Genomic DNA, 22,792 nt, shown 5'->3' on the forward strand with positions numbered 1-22,792 from the left:
AATTACATTTAGAAAAATGAGAGTTACAATTCTAATTTATTGTTTTGTTTTAATACAATTGATTAATACAACTTAGTGGAGAAATAAAGCTAATGCATAATTTATATGGAGAATCTATAAAAATTTCAGTTTTATATTATGTGAGTTAAATGTGAAAATTAATTGTTTTAAATTTGTGTTTTAATATAATTTTTTTTTGTTAAAATTGCATTGCCAAGTGGACCAATAAGGAGAGACTGAAACTCTACTTTTATATATATGATTCATACAAGATTTACTGATTTGTGTTTTTCTTTTTGTAAGGTAGGTGTTATTTTGCAAATATTGGTTACTTTGAGGGTTTTCTTGCTAAATTGAGAAAGGAAAACGACAATTTTTTTTTTAACAGTAAGAATTTTTGTAAAAATTAACAAATTTTGTCGTCGGACCTAGGCTGAATCGTTGGACCTTTCTTATGTCGTCGGACAAATTAACAAATTAACAAAAATTCTTAGCAAAGATTAAAACACATTAGCGTAGTAAAATTCTTCATATATATCATGCATGTATAAGGCTGTAGCTAGCTTTGAATGGTTTTAATGAGAGATTAACAGTAAGAATTTTTGTTTATTTAACAAGTTTTATCTTTGCTACTGCTTTTGTTATAAAAAATTGACTTCAACCGTACGTAAGAATTTTGATTATATAACAAGTTATGTGTACTTTGGTCATCGACGGGTCTCTCTCATTTGCTCGTTAAAAGAAGCACTACTATTACTTATTTTACTACGCTAATGTGTTTTAATTAACATGGATATGCATTAAATATGATTAAAGCTATATATTTAAGACTTAGTTTGACAGCAATTTGTATGTAGCTAGAAGTTTTTTTATTTTTTGATAGGAATGTGAATATTCATATTAAATAAAATGTTTGAGGTTATACAAAAAATGCCACCTAAGAGTTTTGTAATCTTGCCAAAAAGAAATAAAAAACAAAAGTTACAAAATAAAGTTGAAACAGAAGTCAACAGATAGTAGTTATCCAGTCCATAGGGCTATGAGATTCCTGAAATGCTTCCGGGTTTCTCTAGCAGTGATGGTATCTCGAATCTCCCTTTCGATGTCTACAAAGAGAGCAGCAGGGGTGAGAGAGCATTGGTTGTGGAGGATATTATTCCTGAGTTTCCAGAGGTGGTACACCACAGCTTGACTAGCGAGCTTCCGGATAGTTGGGGGAGCAGAATCCGTCTTGATTCTTGTCCAGGCAATAAGGGATGACCAAGTATGGAAACCAATTTGGTTAAGGTGGAGGTGAGATTGGAGCCTTGCCCATATCTGATTGCTAAACGGACATGTTAAAAACAAATGGGTGTGCGACTCGTCATAGGTAGAACAGAGACAGCAGGTGGTGGGAGTTGGTATTCCTCAGGCTGACAATCTGTCTCGGGTGGATAGTCTTTGCAGTTGCGCTACCCACATGATGAGTGCATGTTTGGGTGTTGCTCCTTTGAACCAGATCGAAGATGTCCAGTCTTTGGTAGCAGCTCTCTCCCTGATGCAGTCCCAAGTTTGTGCAGTATGAAAGTGGGTGAACTTTTCCCTTTGAATGACCCATTTATAGGTGTCTAGTCCAGCTGCAGGATTAATCGGGGTAAGTGAGTCAAGGAAGACATGAAGATGGCTCTCCTCGTGTGATCGTGGGGAAGGCAGGTGCCAAACATTCCCTTCACAAGCTGCAGCGACTGTAACACCCCGACCCGCCCTTAAAATATAAGAACAAATCGAGAGCGCTACGTATGACTCCCGTAGTCGGCCGACCAAGGCTTTTGGAACAAATCCAATCACCCTGGTCATCCAACCGTGAGCGCCCAACCTCCCAAACACGGCCTAAGGCTTTGCAACCCGTACCGCGAGCGAGAGTTATGTTAAGTCCGGACTAGACTTAATATCAGTTGGAATAACCACTTAGCCTTTGGAAAATTCGAGTCTCTACATAGATATAGTATACGCGAAAATCGTTACCAAAACGTTTATATATAGCTTTCGGATCCTCTTTGAAAACCATACATAATATACATAGTAAAAATTTACAAAAGCTGTAAAACCTACATTGATTCGCCTAGGTCACGTTGCTCTTACTACGGCGGTCTTTCGGCTAAGGATTCCTGGAAAAATAGAAGTAGAATCATAAGTAATCTAGTATTACTTAGTGAGGCCGATATCTAAGAAAATCTTACCCATCTACCCAAGGAAATCCTACTCATCTATCCAAGGAAATCCTACTCATCTACCCATCCCCAAGCAGCAAGCAATACGAAACCAGTAAGCAATACGAATGCAACCAGCAACAATGATACAATGCAACAAGCAACGAAATGCAATGCATGAAGACTCGAATTTAAATATGCAGCGGAGATAATAAATATGCATGTTCTATTCTAAGTTGGGCCCCTATCGAATACATGATCTCCCCGAGGCAATGCCCCCACCCCTAGACACAAAGTCTACAGAGGATATACATTCCTCAAGGCAATGCCATCACCCCAAGACACAAAGTCTACAGAGGATATACATTCCTTTATACTACATCGTCATGTAGTGTCCGGCCGGGAATGACCCGCTCCGAACCTTCGTAAGCCATCACGTTACGGAGTTACACGCAATGCACAGCAGACGACGGGATCCTCATGATTCGCCTAATGCAACTAACTAAATGATGCTATCTAACATGCAGCAAACAACAATATAACAATCGGACAGCATAACAGCAATGCGACTAACCGTCCAGCATCCCGGCTATACTATCACGACGCTATACTAACAAACAATCACACAAGTAACATAACAATGCAAGCAAGCAACATCACAATGCAAGCAATCACACATAACAATGCAAAATGATCATGTCCTAATGGAACAATGCAGGTGGTACCTAAGATGATGCACGCAAATATCATGCAACAAGCAATATCACAAACAAGAGTATCCAGTCACACAAGAAATGGCGTACCAAGCAATCACACAACAATAACAATCAAGTAGTTCCACACCTATGCGCTAACGGCTACTAAATAGTTCTAACTTAGATGCTAAACGCTAAGCATTCCGAAATCAAACGCTAATCACTACTAAACAATCTTAATCCTAATGCTAATCACTAAGCAATTCTAGCTTAAGCGCTAATTACCATCCTAATCTTAATTAGCAACCTAAATCAGGATTAACTAAACTTAATCCTAATTATCCTAACTTAATCATAATTATCTAACTTGATCATGATTAACTATCTTAACCTTGATTAACTACCTTAATCCTACTTAACTAACTTAATCCTACTTAACTAACTTATTCCTAAACTAATCAAGTAATTAAGACTAACCTCAATCAAATAATTAACTAAAAAAAAATTAAACTAACCTATTCACGTGCTACTTACATGTGATCGGGAAACTCACCTTGATTTTTCCCGCACTTCGCAGCTCTCCGCGCGATCGACCTAACACTAAGGTTTTTGAGGTAGGTTTCGGGTCTGAGGAGAAATGGACGAGGAAAAGGGGTTTATATAGCCTCTCAAGGTCGGTTTAAGTAAGCAGGACGTGGCTCAGGGCGTTCCTTGGCATGACACATGGCGGACACTCTTCCCAGCTCTGATGGCGACACCTAGCGAACGGATAAGGATGACCGGTTTTGGATAAGCATCTCGGCCATATGGATAAGGATGGACACTGATCAGATAAGCATCACCAAGCGTCCGTGCATCACAACCATCCATCCGTTAGCGTACCGGTACGGCCGTGTCCGACCACCGGGTACCAAACTGGCGGGTGATACACAAGGTACCTGCTTGCGTACCAGCTTAAGGGAATGTTATGTACCGGACCCGTCCTTTATTCGTGCAAATTACCGAAGGTAATCCGCATCGACCGGTGATACCACTATCTGCCTTACCGATGACCATTCCGCGTTGGCCGGTACCACCATTGCCCGAATCGCCTATGTCCGCTGTTACTACCATGGCCAACCGTCGAACTTAACCCGTACCAACCTTCCTTAGTCCAACTTCCTTAAACCTTCTTAAACTCCTAGACCAGCTAAGGCTTCCTAGATAAGTCTAATCCTAAGATCTTACCTATGGGTTCCGCGACCAACTTAGGGACATTGCCGATAGCCTGGCCTTCCATACCATTTTTCCCATTTGACGGAGAATCAATCTTGATATAGCATTTCCCTCTCGGTCCTTAGTTGTGCCTCATTACTCCTTTGTATTGGCTCTTCGAATGTCCGAACCAAAATTGTCCTTCCATGCCGAAGTAATGGAGTTTAGTTAGCCAGCCGTGGCAGGGCTGTTCCGTCCGGGTATTAGTCGCGGTGAGGGGTATTACAGCGACAGATGATGTGGCGGGGATCCCATATCGAACAGGTCCATCACTACCAGCAATCTTGATCAATGATTCATGGGGGGACCAAGCATCAAACCAAAAGTTGGCTTTCTCCCTGTTTCCCAGGTCGCATTTAATGAACGGTTCAGCAATAGTTCGAAGTGCTAATAAAGATTTCCAGTTCCAGGAGTCGTTTGCTGATGCTGTTAAAGACCAGAAGCTTTTACCTCTTATGTGATGATAGTGGTGCCAAGCGACCCAAAGTGAGCCGCTTCCTGAGAACAGAAGCCAAACAAGCTTGAGACATAGGGTGGTATTCCATGTGCTCAGACGTCGTAATCCCAGGCCACCTTCTAGTTTTGGATAACAAATATCAGCCCAAGCGATCTTAGCTCCTCTTCTTCGATCGATAGAGCCAGACCAGAGAAATATGCTACAGAGAGATTCCATTTGCTTGATGCACGCCTTTGGGAGGATAAAAGTTGAGATCCAAAAATTGTTTTGGCCATAAATGACGGATTTCAAGAGTTGCAGCCTGCCAGCATAAGAAAGGGATCGAGATCCCCAGATATTGAACCGCTTGGTTAACTTCTCAAGTAGGGGAGAGTACTCCGATATCCTCAGTTTACTATTCATCAATGGTAAACCCAAGTATCTAATGGGCAGGGAGCCAATGGTGAATCCTGAGTTAGAGATGGTTGTGGATTCACTAGGCTCCAAACCTGCAGTAAATATTTGAGTTTTCTCATAATTTTTACGTAGTCCTGACCAAGAAGCAAACAGATCCATGACATCGCTTATCCCTTGAAGTGATGACGATGATCCATCAAAAAAGACCATTACATCATCAACAAATATGAGATGAGTGATGACAAGCTCCTTTGTTTTGGGATGATGGTGAATAAACCCTATCGCAAAGCTTGATCGCATTAGCTGGTTGAAGACTTCCATGGCAATGACAGACAGATAGGGTGATATGGGATCCCCTTGTCGTAACCCTCTTGAGCTCTTGAAGTAGCCAGAGGTGACACCGTTGACACAAACAGAGAAGCGCGGAGTCTCGATGCATTGCCTAATCCAAGTGATAAACCTGTCAGGGAACTGAAAGGCTTGTAGTGCAGCGATTATGAAATCCCATTTCACCGAATCAAAAGCTTTACAAAGATCTACTTTGAGCATTCCCCAGGGGCCAATGTTCTTCCTGACGTAGCCGTTAACCAGTTCTGAAGCTAGGAGCACGTTTTCTGCAAGGAGTCTACCATGGAGGAAAGCTGATTGAGCATTAGAGATTACCAGGGAAAGGAGGTTCTGCAGTCGACCCGCTATAAGCTTCGAAATCACTTTGTAAACTGTGTTGCATAGAGATATTGGCCTGAAATCTGACGTGGATGCCGCATTTGGAATTTTTGGGATGAGCATGATGGTAGTGGCGTTCCATTGTTGCAGCATTTGACCTGATCTGAAGAACTCTCTTACTGCTTCAATGATTTTTGGGCCAACAATGTGCCAGTAGGACCTTAAGAACTCATCTGGATAACCGTCGGGTCCGGAAGCTTTGTTCCTTGGGAGAGAAAATACAGCCGCTTTAATGTCCTTAGGGGAAAAATCACTGGCAAGGATGTCTTGCTGAACACTGGAGCATTTCAACTAGTGAAGACTTGAGATGTCAGCGGGATCAAACTGGGGCGGCTCCTCAAGACCATCAAGCAGGGAGGAGAAGTAGTTAACACAATGCTCTTGGATATCCTTCTGAGAGTCAATTATATGCCCATTAGAGTCCATCATGAAGTGTATGTGATTTATCGATTGTCTGGCAGAGGTCATACGATGGAAGTATGAAGTGTTAAGATCGCCTTCTCGCATCCAAGTTACTCGAGACCTCTGGCAGAAAAAAGATTTTTCAGCTTGGAGAAGTGTTGCTCTTTCCAAGTCTGCAACAGTAGAGGAAGGTGTTGTGGGGATCTGTTGTTGGAGTTGAAGAACCTCAGCATGGGCGTCCTTGACTCCTTTTTCCAGGTCAGAGTAGTTGTCCCGACTGAAAGCTCTAATGCATCCCTTGAGAGATTTCAGTTTTTTTGCTATCTGAAACATGGCTGAGCTGACAATGCTGAGGCTAAACCATTGATCTGCAATCATAGGAGCAAAGTTTGGGTCTAAGAGAAGAAAGTTCTGGAATCCTGAAGGCTTTTCTGTGTCTCTGCACTGATGGATTAAGCGTGATGCATCAGGGCGAGTGATCAGAGAAGTCAGGTTGGCCAAAATATCCGAAATAGGAAGGGAACTTATGGTGCCAATCTTCATTTACCAGAATCCTATCCAATTTCTTGGCTATGAGATTGCTGCTTTGTTTATTCCATCAGGTGAATGAGCATCCCCTGTAGGCGAGGTCTGCCAATTCAAAGTTTAGGAGACAATCCCGAAACAGTCTATTGGGGAGGTCAATGTTTGGATTTAAGGAAACAGATGAATCCGAGTGAGCAAGAGTTTGGTTAAAATCACCAAGAACTGTCCATGGCTTCCTAACAACACGAGGATCCGCAGCCATACCAAATAGCTCAGTCCAAAGATTCCTCCTAGCCTGCTCCTCATTCGATGCATAGACAAAAGATACGACTACCTCTGACTGATCACCCGGAAGAACCACTGAACAGGTGACTACCTGAAGTGACTTGGAGAGAATCGATAGCTTAACGCTAGGGTGCCACAGGACCCAAATTTTCCTTAGCTCCGAAAAAACATAATTGTCATCAAACAACCAACCAGGCAGTAACACGTTTAAAAACTTTTGCTACTTTGGTTGCTTGACGTGAGTCTCAATAAGACTCCCAAAAAGAGGCTGGTTTATCTTATACCAATCCTTAAATCCGCGTCGGTGGCTTAATTTATTAAAACCTCGCACATTCCAGCAAAAAATGTCTATATACATTGATTAGTGGGATTTGGGGCCCTTGCCCCTAGCATACCTTTGTTTCCTGTGAGAACATTCACAAAAAACTAGCTTCGCCCACATCCTAGCTTCGCCCACATCGAGTCAGTGCCATCATCGGAGGACTGCACGTCTGAGGAGTCAGAGGGTAGACTTTTATATGCAGGGATCATAGGGTCATCTTGCAGAGAGTCTAGCCCAATATCAATGCAGAGGGGGTTCTATTGCATCGGGGAAGAGGAAGGAGCTGGGGTAATGGGGTTGCTTTGTTTCTTTTTGACTTGAATCCATTCAGACAGAGTCCCAGAGGCAATCCCTGAACTGGCTGATGGGTTGGCAGAAGGTTGACCTGATGTAGGGGCAGGAGTCTCCTGAATTTTCTTCCCTTTCTCTTTAGGCACTGCAACCGGAGAGGTAGTGGGCTCCGGAGGGGAGGATGATATGTGGGGCTTCTTGACCCTGTAGACTTTTTCCTGCTTCTTGACCTTTACACGCGGGCAGTCAGCTGTGTTGTGGCAAACAGATTTGCAGGAGGTACAGAGGATATGAGCAATTTTACAGCACTTCAGGTTGTGACCCACTTTTTTGCAGAACGAGCAGACTGGCGGCATCTAGGGACTGGAGACCAGTACACGGTTGATCTCCCCATAATCAAATTGGACATTGACGGTCTTTGGAAGAGGTTGTCTAGGGTCAATCAGGGTGAGGACTTTCGCGACCTCAAGATTGGTCATGTTCTTAGTCGACGGGTGGAGGCGAATTGGTTCACCAACCTGACCTACGATAAACTTGATACCTTTTTCATGGAAGAATTGAAAGGGGACATTACGCAACTCTAGCCAGACAGGGGCGGACGAGAGCTCAGGTTTTTGGGGGGGGTTACTCCAGGCTGCCATTTAGCTACAAACATCGTTTGGCCTTCAATTTGCCAGTGGCCTTGATTTAGGATCCGGTTTCGAGTTGTAGCATTCGAGATCTTGAAGAGGAAAGCATTGCCCTCCATTCTAGTAACAATGATGTCGCGGTGTATCTTGCTCCAAATACCGTTGACAATGGTGTGGACTATTCCATGAGCTGGCGGATCAGAGTAAAACTGGCCAAGAATGAAACAATCTCATGACTTCTGGTTCTTCTGGATGACAGAATTTGGGATCTTAACACAAGATTCGCCTGAGGGAAGAGTAAAAGATGTGCCTTTCTTGGATAGGCGTCGGGTAGAACCTTTGAACAGTCCTAACCAAGGGGCTTCTTTGGGGTCTGGATCTGCTACTGAAGCAGCATTCGCAGGAACACAATTTTCACTCAAATCTGAGCGAGGTTGCTGCAGATCTGAGGATTGGATAACTCGGTCGGATACAGCAGGAGTGACAGGGGCATTCTGCTTTAGAGAGGTGGTCTGGGAGGGAGGGGTGGGGATGAGGAAATTGGCTGAGGAGGGTGAGAAGGGGAGGAAGGAGGAGGATCTGACTGAGATGAGGAGACTTTGTTAGCAGGGAGATCTAGATCTCGATCTGGCCGAATAGAGGGGTTTTGAGTCGACGGCAGTGGCGCATTTGCTTTGCGGGAGTTACCTTTCTTCTTTATGAGGAGAGGAAGGCATGGGAAGTTCAAGGGGACAGCGCTCCGACGTCGTGGTCGACGTCGGATAAGGTGGGAGAACGCAGTCACTTTTTTGCTCTTTTGAGAGAGAGAAAATGTTCTTTTTCCTTGAGACAATTCCGTTTCATATTTTATGTAGCTAGAAGTTAGATGAACATGATGACTATATGTTAGTTATACTCAAATTGTGTTTAATTAACTATATGAATTATGAATTATGTAATACTATATAGTATTTCGATAAGCTGGAATATATAAAGACTAGTATACATCTAAATCGAATCTTATCATTAATGGTTTTGAATTTCAAAGTGGGGAAGACGTTCACAATTATGCATGATAATACCTAAGACGTACTTTCACTGCACTAAAACCAAAGAAGAATAAAATGATGAATGAACTTAAAAGTTGGAAAAAAAACGAAAGATTCTTTAGTAAAAAAGCCAATTAGTGCAACCCTTTAACGGAAAAAAATAAAAGCTAAGCAATGGATTATAGATTTTATAGTAGCAGACATCAAAGACTGCTTGTCTTCTTTTTTTGACCCGTTGATGGTAATCTTAACTACACCTCTATGAGTTCATTGAAATGAGGAATCCTATGCAAAGTGCAACTTGTATAAGGACACGTACGTGCGTGTACGCTTGCTTATATACTAGTTTAGAGTCCATAATCCAAATCATGATAGTAGTACGAACAATAAATTAAAAGAAAATAGATCAAACATATCAAGCGGGTGTATATGTAATTTGTGCGAAACGGCCAGATATAACAAGTGGTAAAAGTTGAATAATGAACATGAAAAAAAAAATGAATCCATGTATACACAAAAAAAAAAATGAATTGTACCAAATGTGGTAATTTTCTATCATTACATGCTACTATTTTAAAAAGCTACGGGATGAACTATATTTTTCAATTTTAATTGGTCGGCTTTTTAACAAATAATTAGGGATAACATAAATAATATATGTTTTTGAAAATTACTTAGCTATTCTCATGTATTTTTCTTTCGATTGGTGGTAAAGTTCTCATTATCCTCAAGCCACATCTTAATAGGAGTACACGTACAACTATTATGGCTTAATCTTGATTTACCTTTTAAAATTTAAAATTTTATTATTGTTCACGCCTTTTTTGTTTTTTTTAAGGCATTGGATTGAACAAAAGGTTTAGTTGTGGTCCGTGGATCTATCCATTTCAAACATTTAATAGATTTTCTGTTTGGTTTAACAGAAAACTCCTTTCCTACTAAAATTTAGATGATAAAAATAATGGCTTAATATAACATTTGCATGCACTTAATTTGGGTTTTAACTATTCGATCAACAAGTCGATTAAGTGCTTCACACTACGAGAAAATCGTGGTTGTAGAATCAGAATGCAACAAGTTTAACAAAAGTAAGCATAGATTAAAACAAACGTACGCGTACTAGCTAGGAAACCGATCGGCATTAGAACAAACGCTTCCGAAAAATTTCGAATTGCCTACATTCTAAAATAACAAGACAAGGGTGCTACGAGATATGAGAGGAGTCAAATCTAAGGAAAGCGAAAAACATATCATCACGACATAAAGGGTTGCCGGGTCCGTATCTTGCTCCAATTCTTCATCAGTACTCTCTTCTTTTACTGCTTTCTGATGAATCCAAAGAATAAAGATACGATTAAATTGCTGTTGTTAGTCTATATACAAACACTAGCATATATACACTTACATAATAGAGTAGTAAATGTTAATTAAGAACTCGTACAGTCCAAATATATGTATATATGTTGAGACTTGTGATTAGAATTTTAGAACTATTGTTGCAAAATGAAATTAAGTTACTTGAAGATGATGAGACTAATAGGGTGGTTCGGTGGCAGGTTCCTTTGGTGCGTTACACCTGAAGCATTCTGACCTGCTTGCGAAGTTATGCTCGTTGCAGCCTGACCTATATATACAAACCAAATTAGTTTCTACAATATGCTTATACATATTTACTAAGATATATAAACGGTCGTTTTAGCTTATGTACGTAAGCCAGCATGCATGAGTTAATCGATGCTACGTGATGAAGTAAACTCATCAACCATACACATAAAAAATAAAAATAAAAAAGTACCTTGGGCAAATCCAATCTCCAGATTTCCAAGGAGAACGGCCTGTGCTGCCACCACCACTGCTGCTGCCAAAACCAAAAAGGCCACCACGTCTTGGACCAACATTCATGTCTATAAACCCCGTTGTTGCAGCGACACTTGAGCTTGGAAACTCATCTTTAGCTGCACCGCACTTGAAACAACTAGACCTGTTGGCAAAATTGTGCGTCCCACAATTCCCAAGGTTGCAATACCAGTCACCCGGTCTCACGTCTGGCCCTGTGTTGAAACCGAATGAGTTACCGAAACCGCTGATTAAGTCCGTACTTATGCCTCCCAGTACTCTAGGCTCTCTGCAACGTTGGCATGAATCTCTTCTCTGGAAGTTGAGGTGGCTACACGATCTACAGTTCCAATCTCCCGGCCTATTCATCTTCTTCTACGTACGGCCCCATTGAAAAAACAAATTAGAGTATATAGTTACACAAAACTAAAATCATATACTATATTTTACAAAGGTAACCTATATATAGTATATTTTTTTATGATTACCTGGTTATGTTAAACTGGAAACTATAAGGAGAGTGGAAGTGAGTAATATATATATATATAAGAGATGAGGTTTGGAGTTATAGTATATGAAGGTGATGTTGTACTCTCCTCACATATTTATATGGACAAAGCAAAGTCCATTCCTTTAACAAACCGGGAACAATTTTTGAAGTGAAACTAAGGTTTCAATTCGTTTTCACTTTCTCATTTGCTTCAGCTTTAGTGCATTTCCTTTAACGTTGTGTTTCTCTGTAAACTACGTTTTTCCCAAAAGAAACAAAATTTATCTATTTATGGGTCTGATTGGTAACGTAGCCAATGCTGTACAGAAAAGCTGTAAGCTGGAGCTGTAAGCTGGAGCTGTAAGCTGTTACGGAATACTGCAAAGCTGTAAAGAAAAACTATACGTAAAAGCTGTATAAAAAAGCTGAGAGTAAAGTTTTTAATAAAGATTTTGGTAAAGTTTTTGTGATTGGTAAAAAATCAAAGTGGTACCACTTGTAATACTTTATGTGTGTTTACCAATCAGTACCTATATATTTCGAGGACTTTAAATTTATATATCATTTTTAGTCCCCACTATTTTTAAAAAAGACAAAGAAAATAAAAGTATTCTTTGACCTTTTTGGGACCCCAGCTCGTATATGCTTATAGATTCTTTGTTAACGGTATATATGCATATATATAGATTGGCGTATACATAAGACACCTAAAGCTGAGGGATATATAGTTAGCATCTCATTATCTATTTCGAGAGCATGTATGACTTTCATATGAATTATTGATCAACCTCTAGCTATGATTGGTAAAAATACTTCCAGTATATATAACTAATTTGTACATATAAATAATACACACACTCATAGCTATTGTCTATTGATGAAGGTTCATGGGTGTCTAATATGCTCTCTTGCGCGTCAGGAGTAAAGATCTCTCTAGCACTGTTTAAAGCAAAAGTTGCATGGCAACAATTTCAAGGAACGTATCTGTTCCCCTTAGCCGCGGAAATGATGAACGTTTAAAGGAATAACTTCTCCTTTCTTTAGTTTTAGTCTTTTGAAGTTTGGCCCTTTGAAATTGAAATAGTCATGTGTATAGATATCTATTTAGAACTTAGTGGTTCGTGAATATTCTCAAACAAAACTTAAGGAAAAACATCCAAACCTATAGGTTAAAACAAAAATAATAATCATTAAATGGGAAGTGAGGTTCGTATCTTGACCATCTTTGTGTCGTTTTCATTTGTCTACTACAATACAATTTCGTTTTACCTTTTTTTAACTGATGTTTTTTTCTTACTATATCCCACATACAAATTATATATTGTCGTTTGTGATATTACACCGGAATCGCTTTTGTACCGTCAAATCACAAACGACAATATATGTTATTGTGGAAATTTTGTAATATCACAAACGACAATATATAATTTGTCGCAAGGACAATAAGAAAATCCACTAAACAATACCCATAACTAGTATATAACATATTTTCAAAAAGTTTAATTTTTGATATGAACCTATTAGTTGTGAATAAGTCAACTAAATTATGTCTTTTAATAGAAAAATAAGAGTTACATGAATATACTTCAATCTAAATATATCATAATACAACAAAGCTACTGCTCAAAGTAATAACCATACTATAATTGAACAAATATTTATCATAATACAAGAAACACTCTAAAGCTATGGCCAAAGTAATTTACCCATACTAAAGAATTTATAGGCTTGGGAATCTCAGCCACTTAATTTATTTTATATATCTTCGTTTGCGAAAGTTTACAATTGAGGTGAACGAAACGAAAGAGTTATTATTAATTTTTTATTTTTATTGAACGAGCCACCAGCTAGTTGTGTTCTATTTATGCCCATCCTCTTCACATCACTCTTTCAAAACCTCGTGCCTTATTTTCTTTCACTAAACTCATCATTGAACGATGGTCAATATTAGGTCCACAAAACTCTCCTCAATAATGGGTCAACATAAGTTAGAGATCCTCTCCGATATTCTCGTGAAGATCAACTCTGTTTTGTAACTAAGTAGTCTTTATATAGATTGTTATCTCGATTTGTAAATGATAAGGAAATACGAAGACTTTCATGGTATCAGAGCCAAGTTAGTCTAGCTTTCAATTTTTTTTTTCTTCCTTTCTCTTCTCTTCCCTTTATCAATCTCTTCTCTTTCTTTCGTATTTTCTCCCTTGTTCTTCTTTCAATGGCTGCTCAAGCTGAACGAGCATTTGGTGTCACCAACATCAAGTCTCACATTCCTTTGATCCTTGATTTAGATGATCACAACTACGATGCCTGGAGAAAACTCTTTCTCACTCATTGCCTCACGTTCGATGTCTTAGGACATGTTGATGGCTCGTCTGCTCCAGCAAATGCGAATGATCAATCTTGGCTGAAACGAGATGGACTCGTTAAGCTGTGGATCTATGGAACTCTGGCTCAACCTCTCTTCAAATCCTCATTCAAAACTGGTGGTACCGCAAGAGACATTTGGCTCCGTATAGAAAATCAATTTCGTAACAACAAGGATGCAAGGGTCATGAAGATTGACAATGATCTGCGAACCATGGAGATAGGTGATATGTCCATTCAAACATATTGTCAATCCCTGAAGTCACTGGCAGATCTTCTCTCCAATCTTGATGCTCCAGTCAATGAACGCAATCTTGTGATGTACATGCTGAATGGACTCAACGAAAAGTTTGATAACATCATCAATGTTATCAAACACCAGAAGCCATTTCCATCCTTTGATGATGCCAAATCCATGCTCGAAGATGAAGAAGGTCGCTTGAAGAAAGCTCACAAGACCATTGCTTCACATACGGCGCATGCCTCATCTCCTACGGCGTTGGTCACGACAAGCAACAGTTCCCAGAATCAGCAGCATCAGACTCAGCAGAGGAACAACCGACCATGGCGTAGAAACAATCGCTTCAACAAGGGTCGCAACAATTCTCCGCAACAAAACAATCTCCCGCTAAAGCAACAGAGACAACAGTTCCCCACTTGGGGGTCGTACTGGCCAAACCCTTACAACCCGTGGCAACAACCTCCGTTTGCACCATGGGCACAATACCCTTCAACTGTTCAGAACCTTGGTTTGCTAGGACCAGCTCCGAAACCAGCTAACGCTCACAATACAGAGGCTCACACTGCTGATCTACAACCGACTCGAGATTTTGCTGAAGCATTCAACACCATGACACTTGCAGAACCAAACGGAGGGGATTGGTACATGGACACAGGTGCTACTGCACATTTAGCCTCCTCATCAGGTACACTCCACTCTGTTTTTAATTTGAACACCACTAAATCAGTCATTGTTGGCAACGGTTCGTCTATTCCTGTTTCCCAATCTGGTCACACCACACTTCCTTCTCTCTCTCGTCCTCTTACTCTTCGTAACATCCTCATTACCCCTGATATAATCAAAAATCTTATCTCAGTTCGAAAATTTACAACAGACAATGCTTGTTCTGTCGAATTTGACCCCTTTGGTTTTCTTGTGAAGGATCTTCTCACACGGACGCCTCTTCTCCGCAGTGATAGTACTGGAGATCTTTATCCATTTCGTCCTTCAAATAAAGAAAGCTCTCCTTCTACTTGCCTTGCTGTTTCTCCTTCTCTATGGCACATGAGACTCGGTCATACCAATATCGAGACGTTAAAATTGGTGCTAGCTTCCAATCAATTTCTTTGTAATAAAACTAGCTTGCCATCATCTTGTAATGCATGTCAATTGGGGAAACATGTAAAACTTCCTTTTCATAAATCAAATTCTGTTGCTTCTAAACCCTTTGAACTCATTCATTATGACATTTGGACCTCTCCTATACCAAGTCTAAGTGATCTTCGCTATTATGTCATCTTTCTTGATGATTATTCTCATTTTCTGTGGGTATATCCTATTCGAAGAAAGAGTGAAGTATTCACAAAGTTCTTGCACTTTTCTTCTTATATCAAAACTCAGTTTAATTCATCTATCAAATCTTTTCAATGTGACAATGGGGGAGAATACTCAAATGCTTCCTTTTCTCAACACTTTGACACAAATGGTATCCAAGTTCGATTTTCTTGTCCTTATACTTCGCAACAAAATGGGAAATCAGAAAGGATGATTCGAACCATCAACAATACCATTAGAACTTTGCTCTTCCAGTCTCATCTCTCACCATCATTCTGGGCAGAAGCCCTTCATACGGCTACCCATCTCTTGAACATTTTGCCTAGCTCCTCCATTGACTTTCAAACTCCTTTCTCTGTTTTGTTCAAGAAAGCACCAACCTATGAACATTTGAAAGTTTTCGGTTGTTTGTGTTACCCAAACTTGAACAACAAAACACAAACTTTCACCTCGCTCCTCACCTTGTATCTTTCTTGGCTATCCAATTCAACATCGGGGATATAGATGTCTGGATATAGCAACAAACAAAATAATTATCTCCAGGCATGTTATATTCGATGAATCTATCTTCCCTGCCGCTGTTAAGGATCCAAAAGATCAAACTGCTTATGATTTTCTAGAGCAGGTTGATGAGCCTTCAACAATGTTTCGAGAAATCCTTCAAACAAATATTCAAAATCCTACGCCATCTCAACAACTGGTTCCTGCGGTTTCTCAACCTATTCCTCTTCTAGAACAACCAGCCCCGGTTGCACCGTCTCACCATATGACCACTAGAAGCAAAGCAGGAACTAGAAAAACAAAACAACCTATCTCTCTTCTCACTACCAACACCATATCTCCTCTCCCTAAAACTCACAAACAAGCCTTAGCAGACCATAACTGGAATCCAGCAGTGACTGATGAATATGATGCTCAAATTAAGAATAAGACCTGGAATTTGGTACCACCACCGAGCAATGCTAACATTGTCAATTCTATGTGGCTGTTTAAGCATAAACTTGATGCAGATGGAAATCTAGACAGGTACAAGGCTAGATTAGTTGCTAATGGAAAAACTCAAGAAGAAGGTGTCGATTTTTTTGAGACATTTGCACCCGTAGTTAAACCTGCAACCATAAGATCTGTTCTTCATGTAGCAGTTGCCAAATGCTGGGGAACAAAGCAACTAGATGTGAAAAATGCTTTCTTGCATGGAGATCTAGAGGAAACTATCTATATGCATCAACCTCCAGGTTTTGTCAACAAACAAACTCCTCATTATGTCTGCAAGTTAAACAAGGCAATATATGGGCTAAAACAAGCTCCAAGAGCTTGGAATGCAAGATTTAAAAAGGTTGTGTCGAAGCTTGGGTTCAGTATGAGCAAGAGTGACAACTCTCTGTTTGTGTATAAACAGGGCAATGATATGGCTTACCTCCTCTTATATGTTGATGACATTATCCTCACTGCTTCAAGACAAACTCTCATAGATTCATTCACGGAGTCTCTCAAAAGCGAGTTTCCAATAACTGATGGTGGCCGTTTAAGTTACTTTCTCGGGGTTAAGGCTGAGTATAACAAAGCTGGGATTCTACTTTCTCAATCACATTACGCAAAGTCGATAATAACTAAAGCAGGAATGCAAGACTGTAAACCAGTGGCGACTCCGGTGGATGTCAACTCCAAGCTCACGGCTGATTGTGGAGAAAAGATTCAAAACTCCACCGAGTATCGACGCTTAGCAGGAGCTCTGCAATATTTGACATTCACTAGGCCGGATATCACGTATGCAGTACAGCAGATATGCTTGTTTATGCATGATCCAAGAGTCCCCCACTATCAAGCGTTGAAAAGAGTCATCCGCTATCTTCAGGGCACGCTCACTCATGGCCTACAACTTTTTCAAGGTACAATTGGTTCCCTCACTGCTTATACAGACTCAGATTGGGCAGGTTGTTCTGACACAAGACGCTCAACATCGGGTTATTGTGTCTATCTCGGTGAAAATTTAATCTCCTGGTCATCCAAACGACAACAAACAGTGTCACGTTCTAGTGCCGAATCAGAGTATAAAGGAGTGGCTAATGTGGTAGCTGAAACTTGTTGGATAAGGAACCTTCTGTTGGAAATGCATATACCGATTCGCTCTGCAACATTGGTCTATTGTTATAATATCAGTGCAGTCTATCTTTCAAACAATCCGGTTCAACATCAAAGGACTAAACATATTGAGATTGATCTCCACTTTGTTCGGGAGAAGGTTGCTCTTGGACAAGTAAAGGTTATACACGTTCCTTCTTCGTTGCAGTTTGCGGACATATTCACCAAGGGTCTCCCGACAATGTTGTTCAACGAATTCAGGTCCAGTTTAACCGTCCGGTGTCCCGACGATTTCACTGCGGGAGGGTGAACGATGGTCAATATTAGGTCCACAAAACTCTCCTCAATAATGGGTCAACATAAGTTAGAGATCCTCTCCGATATTCTCGTGAAGATCAACTCTGTTTTGTAACTAAGTAGTCTTTATATAGATTGTATTCTCGATTTGTAAATGATAAAGAAATACGAAGACTTTCAATCATCACATCTCTTCCAAGTTCTTCAAGGTCTCTGTCTTTCAATTTACACTATTTCGTAACAATTTGATTATTTTTTAGATATTGATTTCAGAAATATATAGCCACAAGAATGCAATTGGCAAAAATATATATTCACTATTATTATCTTTTGAATAAATAAATTCAATTTTTGTCCTAACTTTTAACGAAAGCAAAGAGTTCAATACATAAGAGAAATTAAGTTTTTAACAAAAAAATTTTTGTTTAGAATATATAAGGTAATTAAAGCAATTGGAGTAGGATTAGTGTTTTGATACATAAGAGTTGCGAAGAAATGGTGTCGTTTCAGTAGATATAAGTTAAGAAGAAAAAAAATTCAACAAAGTATCCATTGCCTTATTAGGGTAAACCCGTATATAACTACTATTTCGGATATCCATCCATTTTGTATTTTTTTCCTGAAAAAAACAGGTCTAAAAACTCTATATTAATTGTGGGTTTTGGACATATGATGAGTTTTAACCCACTTTTAACATTCACTTCCCAAAGATAAAATCGAATAGATTCTCTCTTTTCTTTTGTGTTCGTCAGTTTTTCTTTAGCATTCCCCGAGACAAGGTTGGTGGGTTTATTAATTATAATGATTCTTCATATATTCTCCATACCATTCACCCCTTCTTCTCTCAGCCAATCAGAATCTTCCATCTAATATTTCATTTAAAAAATAAATCAAAATTAAATTAAAAAGCAAATCAAATTAAGGAAACAAATTCTGTATACTTTTACTTAAGGAAATTTAAATATTAGCTTGGTTTAGATTTTTAAAATTAGAATAAAATTATATGTCGGTTTGGGTTTACAAATGAATTGGTTAGGGTTTAGATTTTACAACTAAAACGAAATTATATGTCGGTTTGGTTTTACAAATGAGGTGGTTAGGGTTTAGATTTTACAATTAGAATGAAATTATATGTCGGTTTGGGTACAAATGAGATGGTTAGAGTTTAGATTTTACAAGTAGAACAAAATTATATGTCGGTTTGGGTTCACAAATGAGATGTTAGGGTTTAGATTTCACGATTAGAACAAAATTATATGTCGGTTTGGGTTCACAAATGAGATGGTTAGGGTTTAGATTTTACAAGTAGAACGAAATTATATATCGGTTTGGGTTCACAAATGAGATGGTTAGGGTTTAGATTTTATATATGTTGGTTTGGGTTTATTAAAGAGCGGTTTAAATTTTTTTAATTTTATAATAATATATACAGATTTTATTTCCTTATCTTATAAGGGGATGAAAGGAGAGGTTCACCCCTAAGAGTGAACCCAAGTATTTGAAAGGAGAGGTTCACCCCTAGGAGTGAACCCAAGTATTGTTCTTTTTTTTCTTCAAATTCGAGTTAGCTTTTATACGGCGACTTATGGATAAGGCATAAGGCTCGGGAGCCATGGAATGGAATGATGGACGGAGTCTTGGATTAATTAAAAATGTTTTAATGTATAACAACACATAATCACTATTGCCAAATAAAACCATCTTTTACTAAATAATAAATTCAAAGAATAAGATAAAACAAGAATTTTTATAAAGTTTATAAAATTACACAATATCACGAAAGTACGTCAAATTATTTTCGTCAATTGACGTGAAAATCACCCTTCTCTTTAATTATAAAGGGCATTTGAGTATAATTATATATAATCGAAAATTTGAGTATCTATATAAAACAAATTAAATAAGATTAGAAAACTTCATCCGATTTTATTTAATATATATATATATATATAAAACTTAATATCATTCGTCTTACATACAGTAGAACCTTTATAAATTAATACTCTTTAAATTAATACTCGCTATAAATTAATAAATTCTTTCGGTCCCGAGTTGGACCGGTGTAAAAAATGACACATTTCGATAAATTAATAAGATAATATTTTTTTTTGGAAATCCCATGTAAAAATATAGTCCTATCAATATCATAAATTAATAATCAAGTAACATTAATATATATATATATATATATCTAAGAAAATTTAGTGAAATATAACTTTATTGTTGTTTGCATATTCTTGAATTCGCATTTTTATTGGAGCTCATCTCTAATCTTTTTTATTGTCGTCTTCTCAAATTGCATCAAAAAATTATGAAGAGTTCCAAATGCGATAATTGCTTTTTATATGTAATTGGTTCTAAAATTACTGCAGTATCTTATTCGACTTCATCATTACCATAAATGATATTATTTCTTCTAAACTTTAAACTTCTAACATCTATCAGTTTTACCTAAACTCTAAACGTAGCAATTATGATAGACAAGATTATAAATTGAGAAAATTCTTTAAAAATATGAATGATAACAAAAATATCTTTTGTAATACAAAATTTTCAAAATTATAAAAATTAATAATTTATCGATAAATTAATAAAATATTAATTTATCGATAAATTAATAATTATTAATTTATCGATAAATAAAACCTCTATAAATTAATAAAGTTTTATGGTCCCGACCTTATTAATTTATAGAGGTTTTACTGTATATCTTACTGTGGAAATCTCGTTTCATTATCTTATAGCTGACTCTACTTTAGAAAGACAAGTATACCAGTCCACAATGATAGTAAGAAAAACAAAATCAATTTTAAATAAGGTAAATGAAATTGTTTTGTAGCAGAAAATCAATGGACACAAAGATGGTGAAGATACGAACCTCAAAGCCTTTTCCCTTTCCATTTAATGATTCTTATTTTTGTTTGAACCTATAGTTTTGGATGTTTTTCTTTTAAGTTTTGTTTGAGAATCACGAACCAATAAGTTCTAAATGGATATACACATGACTATTTCAAACTCAGTATAATATATATTGGAAGTAATATTAAAACTTCAAAGGGCCAAACTTCAAAAGACTAAAACTAAAGAAAGGAGAAGTTATTCCTTTAAACATTCATCATTAATTTCCGCGGCTAAGGGGAACATATACGTTCCTTGAAATTGTTGCCATGCAACTTTTGCTTTAACAGTGCTAGAGAGAGATCTTTACTCCTGACGCGCACGAGAGCATATTATGCACCCATGAACCTTCATCAATAGCTATATATGTGTGTGTGTGTGTATTATTTATATGTACAAATTAGTTATATATACTGGGAGTATATATATTTACCAATCACACCAAGTTGAGGTGATCAATAATATATGTGAAAGTCATACATGCTCGAAATATAACGAGATGATAATAATATATCCCTCAGCTTTAGTTGTCTTATGTATACGTCAATCTATATATATGTGCATATACCGTTAACAAAGAATCTATAACTCTATAAGCATATACGAGCTGGGGTCCCAAAAAGGTCTAAGAATCCTTTATTTTCTTTGTCTTTTTTTTTTAAGTTTATTTTGTGAAATTTAGTGAGATATTCATTTTGTTACATATTCATAGCATGAGTACTCCACCCATTAGTCGTCATTAAACAATATAGTAAGTCCAAGAAAATAATTCTAAAATAGTAGGCCATATTGATATCTCTGGTTTACATATATATTCGACACCACCATTATAAAAGCAAGAGTTGTATAAGAGACTACTCTTTTTTTTTTTTACTTTGATTTATATGCCGATATACATCTATCAAGTATCTGAAAAAGACAAAAAAATGGTATTGAATAATTTGGCTATGTATTAGCTTTTGTGAAGCAGAAGCAAAAATGAAAACGGCTGATATCGAAAGCCTTTAACCTTGTTGTTTTTCTTTTTTGTTTAAAATAGTGGGTACTAAAATGATAGATAAATTTAAAGTTCTCGAAATATATAAATAGATAAATTTTGTTTCTTTTGGGGAAAACGTAGTTTACCGAAAAACACAACGTTAAAGGAAATGCATTAAAGCTGAAGCAAATGAGAAAGTGAAAACCAATTAAAACCCTAGTTTCACTTCAAAATATGTTCCCGGTTGTTAAAGGAAGGGCCTTTTGCTTTGTCGATATAAATACATGAGGAGAGTACAACTCACCTTCATATGCTATAACACCAAATCCCTCGTCTCTTATATTACTCACTTACTCTCATCCTGATCAGGTAAGCATAACATATATAGGTTACACTTATAAAGATATGTACGGATATGTATTTGGTTTTGTCTAATTTATATACATTTTTTAATGGGTCCGTACGTAGAAGAAGATGAATAGGCCGGGAGATTGGAACTGCAGATCGTGTAGCCACCTCAACTTCCAGAGAAGAGATTCATGCCAACGTTGCAGAGAGCCTAGACTGGGCGGAATAAGTACCGACTTACTCAGCGGTTTTGGTAGCCGCCCAGTCAGTAACTCTTTCCGTTTCAACACCGGACCGGACGTGAGACCGGGTGATTGGTATTGCAACCTTGGGAACTGTGGGACGCACAATTTTGCCAATAGGTCTAGTTGTTTCAAGTGTGGTGCCGCCAAAGATGAGTTTTCAAGCTCAAGTGCCGCTGCGACAACGGGGTTTATAGACATGAGTATTGGTCCAAGACGTGGGGGCCCTTTTGGTTTTGGCAGCAGCAGTGGCGGTGGGGGCACTGGCACAGGCCGTTCTCCTTAGAAATCTGGAGATTGGATTTGCCCAAGGTACTTTTTTTTTATGTGTATGGTTCATGGGTTTACTTCATCACGTGAATATATATTAACTCATGCATGCACTTACGTACGTAAGCTAAAACGACCATTTATATAATTTGGTTTAAGCATATTGTAGAAACTAATTTGGTTTGTATATATAGGTCAGGCTGTAACGAACATAACTTCGCAAGCAGGTTAG

At 38.2% G+C, this 22,792-nt stretch overlaps 1 protein-coding gene and 1 pseudogene across 2 annotated transcripts; one reads left to right on the forward strand and one right to left on the reverse strand.

Moving 5' to 3' along the window:
• Positions 1-10,277: 10,277 nt before the first annotated feature.
• LOC104771031 (RNA-binding protein csdA-like) lies at positions 10,278-11,792 on the reverse strand. 2 transcript variants are annotated; one of them, XM_010495503.3, is made up of 4 exons: positions 11,524-11,792; positions 10,995-11,410; positions 10,718-10,823; positions 10,278-10,525 (listed from the first exon to the last, which is right to left on the reverse strand). In XM_010495503.3, the coding sequence occupies exons 2-3, from the start codon at positions 11,402-11,404 to the stop codon at positions 10,733-10,735; spliced, it is 501 nt and encodes a 166-aa protein (XP_010493805.1). In that variant the 5' UTR covers positions 11,405-11,410; positions 11,524-11,792; the 3' UTR covers positions 10,278-10,525; positions 10,718-10,732. The 2 variants fall into 2 exon arrangements, with proteins under 2 accessions (XP_010493805.1, XP_010493806.1); XM_010495504.3 differs by having other exon boundaries at positions 10,995-11,407; positions 11,524-11,785.
• Positions 11,793-21,716: 9,924 nt separating this feature from the next.
• The window catches only part of LOC147918963 (RNA-binding protein csdA-like), a 1,614-nt pseudogene continuing 538 nt past the window's right edge, over positions 21,717-22,792 (forward strand).

This window comes from Camelina sativa, chromosome 20 (genome assembly GCF_030686135.1).
Source record: "Camelina sativa cultivar CO46 ecotype springtype chromosome 20, ASM3068613v1".
In the NCBI taxonomy this organism is placed as follows: Eukaryota; Viridiplantae; Streptophyta; class Magnoliopsida; order Brassicales; family Brassicaceae; genus Camelina; species Camelina sativa.

Bases quoted from the DNA above. Each gene is read 5' to 3' on its own strand.
- LOC104771031 (XM_010495503.3), bottom strand. From the start codon at position 11,404: ATGAATAGGCCGGGAGATTGGAACTGTAGATCGTGTAGCCACCTCAAC. The intron at 10,824-10,994 runs GTACTTTTTTAT...TTGTATATATAG, and splicing joins GGAGATTGGATTTGCCCAAG to GTCAGGCTGCAACGAGCATA.